The sequence below is a fragment of the Cajanus cajan genome, chromosome 7, assembly GCF_000230855.2.
Source record: "Cajanus cajan strain Asha chromosome 7, NIPB_CcT2T_4, whole genome shotgun sequence".
Classification (NCBI taxonomy): Eukaryota; Viridiplantae; Streptophyta; class Magnoliopsida; order Fabales; family Fabaceae; genus Cajanus; species Cajanus cajan.
Window position 1 is genome coordinate 46,575,431 of NC_138523.1, and position 9,340 is coordinate 46,584,770.

The window sequence follows — 9,340 nt, forward strand, 5'->3', positions numbered from 1 at the left end:
CTCCTCTGAACAATGGAAACAATTTGGATGAGGCAGGGAAAACATCAAAAGCAATTAAGCCAGAGGTACTGCAGCACAAAATCAGCTGAACCCAAACTTATGTGGACTTCATCACACTAGTCAAGGGTTAGTCAGTCACCTTCTCGCCTAGATACACCCCACTTCTATCTAGATTCTTTTAAAATTCCATCCACAAAATCTACATTTTTAATGAGTTAAATAAATTCGATCAGTAAAATAAATATTTTTTTTTTCCTTGTATCCACCCTGTGGAATCTACAGTTAAATGGACAAGCCAGTAGGCCCAATAATTTTTTAAAATAAAAATTGTTTTCTTCCCCTAAGAAAATATGAGAAGAAATACCTAAAAAAATATTATATAAAAATACATACATCAAACAATTTAAAATATATTTTTTTAAATATTAACATAAAAAGGTTGACATAATTAAACTAAAACATTCAAGTATTAACATATTAAGTTTGCAAATTTAATCTAAAATATATTTACATATAAAAAAAAATCTAAAACATGTTATGGTTATAAAACTGCAATATATTTTAAATAAAAAAATATACTAAATTCAATACTTATTATTTATATTTATTTATTAACAAAATATTAAAACTACTCATTTTAAAATTTCTTATTAAGCCAGCAAAAATAATAACTCTCTTAAACGGGTTGGTCTATGGGTTCGTAGATTAAGTCCATCAAATGTGTGGATTACGGGCCATATTTCATTTTTTTCATAAGAGCATCTCCAGCGACAGATCTTATTGGAGTTCTTAAACATATTTCTCAATTTTCAACATTGGAGTATGTCAAGTGGCTACCACATGTAAGCTACGTTGCTTAATTAAGCAACCGTAGCTAAACTGACAAAAGGAATAAAAAAATATATTTTTACTGTAGGATGACAATTGATGGAGGAGAGACTTATAGGCTTCATAGTTAAAGTTAAGAACTTAAATAAGAAATTTACCATTGGAGCAATATTTTGTAAAAATTCCTAAATCTTACATGGAATAATGGGGTCCACTAAAAAAACTAAGAAATTCACTTAAGCAACTAAACATTGGAGATGCTCTAATTATACAAATTTTTGAAAAATAGATCCGTCAACCATGTGGGTCAGCCGGAAAAACCTAGATATATACCCTTACCCACCCTCAAACTTCAAAGCTCCTCTCCCCCGACAATAGAGTTACGAATCTTTAGTCCATCGAAAAGAAAGCATCCATCAACTCAACACATACAAAGCCCATCAGAAAATAATCGTTTTGCAATCTCTTTAAATAGAAGGTTGAGAGAAATAGGGTTAAGTCAAGGTTGGCAACCCATCCCTCGACACCAGAGCCATCAAAATGGTCTGAAATTCATGAACCAACTTGACCCACCATGAGATTTGAATTGAATTGAGTTAAAAAAAATTGATGCATTTTAATTATAAGAAAAATTTGATCCAACTTACACTCAGTACATCCCTAATTTACTTTATATTATTTGTTGTTTTGGTTTCTAAATATTAGTTTATGTAATTATACATCTATATGATTGATTAAATTCTTTTTATCATATATCATTGACTAAATTTTATACATATTAGTTATGGATTACAATAATTAACATTAACTTGATATTATTAATTAATATTTAATGCAACTATTTTGATATTCTAAGTTGATTAAGTTAATTATAGTTAATGTCTATTTTTATTGATATTTTTTTATTTTACAATAGCATAGTTGTAATTCTAAATCATAAGATTATAAGATGTATTTTTTTTATATAAAATTTAATGTTTTTTAATTAAAAACGAGTCAATCCGTTTAACCTACTAATCTATTGTAAGTCAAATCTGTTGTGAGTTAAATCTATTTTTATAACTCTACTTGACACTATAGAAAGAGAGAGAGAGTCTGAGATATGTATTTAGATAAGAAGAATAGTACATGTAGAAATGTTCACATTTAGAAAAAATAAAACATAAATACAATAGGAATTATTATAATTGATACAAAATGTATAGCGTCATATTCTAAATATTTATCATTTTAAAATTTTGTTATATAAAAAAAATAATACTTAGAACCAAATATAGTGTGATCATAAGCACAGATGTGTATGTTTATGTTATCGATAAGTATATGTATATATGTACATTATAAGTTTGCTTTAAATAGAATTTGTGTTGAGATCAAAAGTTATCAACTAAAGGGGGGAAATTAATCTTATAATGTTAGTGTCTCTGGTCTCTATGGACTCAACTTTTCTCTAAACCTCCTAAAAGGCTGTTTTACTCTTCTCCAAATAATAATTAATGGCTATCCAATGAAGAAAAGAAAATCTCCAAAGATTTACAAATACAAATTTGACGCAAGAGTCTATGACACCTCTTACCATTATTTTGCGGGCGCATTTTGTTCATACGGCGTGGTTTCTCATATATAAGAAAATTTGGGTCACCCTACTCTACCCTAGTTCCCTTGTTAAAAATTAAATTTCATGTTAATAATTTTACCCATTGTTACTATAAACACCTTTATACTGTTAACTAAAGAAAAATCATCTCAAGTATTATTTTTAAAATAATTATTATAAAGTGGTTCTAATTAAATCTTAATAGTGTTTATTTAATAATCAAAGTACTTGAGGTAAGAGTAGACCTATTGGCAACTTAGAATTCCCCGAAATATTATGTGACACACCATGATGCTGTCTTTACGTCAAAGCGAAGTGATCATTTCTTTGATTGAATAGATGAAAAGGGTAAAATTCCAGCCCATTATATGACAAGGGGATGGGGAAAAAGACCCTTAATTCCATATTAAATGTGCAATTTTTGCTATTAAATATAAATTTATACAAAAAAAAATTCACAGATAGTCTAACAATTTCATGCATTAATTGGCTCTTCCTTTTTTTTCTTTTTTTCCAATGGTTCAAAATATTTTTCATGCATTTTGCTCGAATTAGTCTTTTCTTCAGACATTGGTACGTAGGCCCTCATTGTGAAGTGTCATCTGGTTATTTTGCAGCACATGGAAGCAATTTATTTTTTCACTGGTAAAACTGCATATGGTCTTTTGTCAACAACAATTTGAACATCACTGTTTAAAGTCTGCAAGGATTATTTTTCTGTACTTGTGCCCATTTACTGGCCTAAAATCTCATTGTTCCCTGCTACAGAGTGCAACAGTAAGGACAGTTTCTGCTCTATTAATAAAATATTGTGCATGCATTTTCATTATCTTTCTTTAGAGTATCTTTCCTTAAACTTTGCCGGGAAGAGGGATCTATACCTCTTAGCCACATTCATAGTATAATTTGATATTGCGAGACAGACTTAGGTTGCCTGTGTAGTTTATTTGGCTACTATAGGGTAGACTTGGATAATAAACAATGTTTGTTTCTTTGCATAACAAGTGGCTAAGCAGAAAACATACTATGAACTTGCCATAAAACTGAAGTTATGTCTGGTGAATACTTTTAACAAACCTTTTGCATAATCAAATTAAATAGCCAATTTTTTTTTTCTAAAAAGAAGCAATATGCTGACACCTATACAGTATAGATAACTTTATGTGCATCTTATGAAGTTATAAAAGTAATTGAAAAGTGATGCATCTTCTTGTCATGCCTAGGGTTCTTATTGGAATAATAACATTGAATATTAATTAACATTGTTTGCCAAGTTTAACAGATTTTCTCATTAATCGATAAGATTTTCTAATTAGAAAATAAATATTTATTCGTATGAATGTTAATATTTAGGTAAAGTGCAATCATATTCTCAAAGGCACCCAAAGTATAAGCCTAGGAAGTAGAATAATGTGAAAGTATTTTAGACCCAATTGTATGGTGGACCATCTCATGAACGATGGATAAATTCAAGTTATAAAGGGTTAACTAATTACGTCAACACTACTTATGTGTAGGATTCTTAAGGGTTAACTATTCGATTCATAGTAAAGATATATTTGTCACTATAGCAAAATAAGAAAATACAACTAATGTGTAAACATTATTATATAACGTTATTAATTTGAGAGCTCTTGAACCACAATCTACATGAAATGCACTTTAGTCAAAGTCGCAATTGTCTCGTCTCAAACACATTAGAGAGTAAAAAACTTAAGTCTACCATTTGCTTCTAAGTGTATATCAAGACCAAGCCCAGACACGACTAATCAAAAGTAGACCACAGTCACACCACAATATACGCACAACGAATTTTCCAATTTTCCTTTCAGATAGCCAGCATCCCACATGCATCTCATCCTTTAATTTACACGTACATTTTTTATTTATACTAGAGGAAAAGAACCTAGAACTCATACATTTTATGTACAACTTCATTTATATTAGAAATACGACTTACTTTAAATTGATAAAAAAAAAATTTAATTGCATTAATTTAATAAATTGGAAACTAAATTATATTACTTCGTTGAAAACCAAAAAAACCATGATAGGGTTATAAGGGTCTTTCCTATAGAGTCAAATTACATTTCTTTGTTATTTTTTTAATTGGATGAATAAGAAATAAAAGAGAATTTAATTTCAAAAAAGACCAATGCCAAATATAAAGTAAACAAAATACCATATTATATTATTAAAAACAACTTAATTCTTCTGCTATGTATATTTTAAGAATAACTCCACGTCTTCAGATAATAATTTAAATAAAATTAATTCTGAATCTTCTTAACTAAATATTATTTATGTTCTCAAAATGTTGAATAAATTTACTTTTTATTCAATAGTTTTTGTAAGCATAAGAGAATAAAAAAAATAATTATACGGAAAAAATACAAAAACTCATATTTTAATTAAGATTACTGCTATGCATGAACCTATCTACGACTTTCCTTTAAACAGCTTCCAATTATAAAACTGCTGCCAGCATGTATAATCGATTGTTGCAAGCAGACACGGTTTCAAATTCTAATCAAGACAGCTTTCAATCCATTATTCATTCATAATTAATATGAAATAAAATTTTAGACATTTATTTCTGAAACCAACAACAAAGTTCAGCAGTTTTGTTTTAGATCTATGAACTTTATGTAAAATGCGAATAACTTAGTTGCTTGAACTTTTTCATATTTCAACACAGATATGATTTGTAGTAAGCCTGTCTCCTGCAATTAATATTCGCCATGCTTGTTTATGGTTTAATTTTTTTTCCACATCGTTTTACATAGTGAACTTTTAGATCAGCCCTACAAAGATTCCATGCAGGGAAAAATATAAAATATTCTTTTTTAAGAGCATAAATATAATTTCTCATTACTTGGAACTATTTTTCCTAAACCGACATCATCATGTATTATCATAGACAAACATAATTTGTTAAACTTTAATTTGTCACTCTATTTCTAACAACATCTGCATTAAGTCTTGACATGTAAATTTGAAGACTGATACTGTCTACTTAATAATTTGTCCTTGACTTTTTATTTTATTGATCAGATTAATTCTTCGAAGATCGTTATAAACAACCACACCCATATACATCTTTTTCTTATCTAAATATCTTTAATTTGTAGGGTAACGAGATTCCTTAGACACAACAATTTTGGGTGAGAAATCAATTGCCAGGATTGTCTGCAGTTGGAATTGAAGAGAGGACCCATTTGTACCAAAAATAAAATAAAGGACATTAATTAATTTATCAAAGGTCACCTTTAATTTCTTGTTTTGCCATTTAATTGAAAATCACAACTTCCTGTAATGTCAAGGTTTAAATCATACAGTTTCCTAATTATGTTATCAAAATATTCGGTCAAACACCGAAAATTTTGAATGCCGCGTAAGTAGAATGATGATAGCCAATAATAAAATATACCACACTTATATTCTATTTATTATTTCTTATGCTCCATTTTTATTTGATGTTTTATTTTTCATTTTGATTATCATTTTATCATATTAGTCAAGCATTAAGTATTTCTTTTCCATTATACCTTTAATCATTATTTATAGGGTGTGAAAAAAAGAGAGAAAAGTTGTGTAATATATTAAAATAAGAAGTATATTAAAAAGTATAAACTACTTTTAATAAAATTTAAATATTAATTATATTTTCTAATTTATGTATCGAAACCTTAATTTGTGTGAAACAAAATGAGAAAGAGGCGAGTAAATATTAAAACAATGATAGGCGGAAAGATGATGAAGTTCGAGATCGTGGGTAGTTGTGAAAACTATGTTTAGTAGTAACAAGTTTAAAATCGAGAGCCTTACTCAGTTGAGTTGTTACTCAATGGAAAACTTCTCTTTTTGAATTTGGTTAATGGTAACATTTATAAGGTTTTATCTTCATATTCTTTATGTAAGCGCGCTAATTCGGTAGAATGGTATCTCAGCTTATGATTTATTTATTTATTTATCAGAATTAAACTTTGTATTAAATAGTTTATAACACTTCCACATTTTGTTTAGTTAACTGAGTTAGACCATGCATATTGGTCGTAACCTTGTGATTTGACTTGTTTCGCATATTTAATCTACTTGTATATTAGATATAGAAAAAGATGTAATAGAATAGGATAATATTAGGGTTTTTTTTTTCAATTGTTTAATTGAATATGTAATGAAATGCATTCTATTTCATTTCATCTAGCTCTTCTATTTTTCTTTCATTTTAAGAGTATTGGATGAAACTACTGATTTTACATTTCATTATAAAAATATTTAAATAATAGAATGATAATTTTATTTCACTTTATTATATCCCGTTCCTTTTTTCATTATTATTTACCTAAACTTATTTTGGTGTTATTTTTTCATAATGAAAAATATAGGAGAAGGCTACTTCCTCAGTTACCCGATTCCAAATTTCCAATAATGCAGCGTCCACAAAGGATTATTATATTCATTTACTAATTTTTTTTCCATCCCACTTTTATCTCTTTTTTTTTTCCCTCTCTTCGTCTTTCACTTCTATTAGTTTTTCTCTTTCCTTAATTTTCTCGTTCTCATTTTACCTTCCACCCATTTATTTCATATTTAAGATGTACCTTCAGTTTTATTTTCCAACCGCAAAGCCTTGGGTAAAGCAGTGGTTATTCGTTCCATTTGAGAAACGATAGTTGTACGATAACTTTATACAACATTTTGTAAAACAGGACCACATAAAGAAAAGAAAGAAACGTAAAGAATGATAAATAAAATATATATATATATATATATAGTATATGAATAATATAACAAATTTCATTTTAATTTGGATAAACTCATAAAAGAATAAAGAATGTGGTGGCATCAATAAACCGCTAACCATTTGATGTCGAATGTGAAAGATGAAAAATGACCGAAGACATCGTATATTAATTAATCACCTGATGGTGTGTAGATATGATTCCAAAACTTTGATCTGAGTTTTCAGTTTCAAATTAAGATTTATGAATGATACAATCGAAGTTAAAAAGAGGAAAATAACCAGGAGGACACATAATACTTAATTTTGGGTTCATTTCATTCAATAACACAGGCACATAGGAACACTTGGTATATTACACTGTATTCTTGTATCAACAAGAAACCAAAAAAACTTAGATGAAACAATATTACATATCACTTCTTTCTATCTCTCTTTTACACAAAAGTTTCATTTGAAATCTCTGAGATTTCTCATGTGAAACTTAAAAAAGGATCAGTGGAAACAACAGCTACCATAGCATAGCATCTCACCACAGATGCCAAAATAACCAACCAGAAATGTTGCCAAACTTGAGGAAGAAAGTCCACCATATCTTCCATCTCTCACTCGAGAGTATAAAGGTATGCCAACACAGCTAGCATACACTACAGTGATTGAAAAGTCAAAAGCCTTTAGATCCGAGAACACAAGCTGAAAGCATGTTTTCCCTTCACTTCACCCCAAAACACTTGTTAATTTGAGTGGTTTTTCATACACCAGAAGCCAAACCCCTTGCCTCAGACCCTTTCATGATTCTTAGCCTTTTGCAAGAAGTGACAAACATGCTGCAAAAAAAGTACGGTTGTGTCAGATTGATAAGAACAGAGAGAAAGAAAAGAAAAGCATGCAGATGTAGCAGTAACACTTACTCCCATGGAACATCTCCAACTAACATCCAGTCACCGTCTTTGTCTTCATATGTAGGTGCATACTCAGATCCCTTGTAACCTTCTTTTTCAGAGTATTCACCTGAAAAGCCATGGCATGGTCATTTTCAGAATATAAAATAAATAAATAGAGCTTGAATAAAAAGTAAAACTCCTCTCGATCAGTCTCACCTATGGTCAACTTGAACATGTTTTCTAGAGCTTTGAGGAGTTGTGTGTAGGCTCCATAAACCCTCAAGTCAATTTTTCTGAGGTAAGGTGCTCCATCCATGCTCACTTTCACATAAATACCTGCACCTTCATTCTCCTGAAGGCTGTTTTTCCTGTAAGATCTTATTGGTGGCCACCCCACTATCTTTGCCCTGCACTCAACACATTCAACTCAATCAAAATCAGAACTTTCATAGCATCAGCAACATGATCATAATAATAACATGTTAATAATTAATTAAACTCACTTGGGAGGAGGGGCTGCATCAGATCCCTTTGAAGCACAGTCTTGATCAGAAGAAGGTTCATTCAAAGGCCTTTTGTTGGTTCTAACAGCTGCAGGCAGTGATTTTTCCTCCTCAGTTCCTGGCAGACCCAATCTAAGTTCTGTTGCCTTGAGGTTGAGATCATTCTCATATGTCACACTGGTTTCCATCTTCGGTTAATCTCTAAGCTAGAGTTGATTCTTATTTCTCTTGGTAGTTGGTATTGTATTTGTATCCGTGGAGAGGATGATGATAAGACTTGAGATGCGATGCAAGTGTGGAATGGTATGTTTTATAGGAAGATGTGTATGGTATGGGGAATGACATGACTTATGAGTTGGTTTGGATGCATAAATTAAGGACAAAGACAGGGTAAGGTGTCGGTAGCAGGAGAAGCAAGATGTCCCCACAAAGGCAAAGGGAACATGCCCATGTGAACGGAGGCTCCATCTCATCCCCATGTGGGTCTCATTTTTTTAATGCATCAATGCCTTCTGGACCCTCTTTACATGTGAACCTCCTTCTACTTGGAACTTGTAAGATGCACCTCAACCAATAACTATGATAATAATAATAATGTCTTCTTTTATATACACCATTGGTATTTCTACAGAACTAATTATGTTTCACTAGGGTTTCTTTTACGATATACAACATATTAAGAGTCGATTATAAGATTATTATAGTCAATAAAATGTTCTAAACTAATTACAAACTATCATTGATGTATGACTCTTTATTTTTTTATTATAATTAAAAGTTAACA

General features: G+C 30.1%; 1 protein-coding gene across 1 annotated transcript; it reads right to left on the bottom strand.

Annotated features, from left to right (window-relative positions):
- Nucleotides 1-7,463: 7,463 nt before the first annotated feature.
- Nucleotides 7,464-8,864, bottom strand: LOC109817418 (auxin-induced protein 22B). Its single transcript, XM_020382659.3, has 4 exons — nt 8,557-8,864; nt 8,270-8,460; nt 8,081-8,180; nt 7,464-7,996 (listed from the first exon to the last, which is right to left on the bottom strand). Exons 1-4 carry the CDS (start codon nt 8,742-8,744, stop codon nt 7,921-7,923), a joined length of 555 nt encoding a protein of 184 aa, XP_020238248.1. The 5' UTR covers nt 8,745-8,864; the 3' UTR covers nt 7,464-7,920.
- Nucleotides 8,865-9,340: the final 476 nt, after the last annotated feature.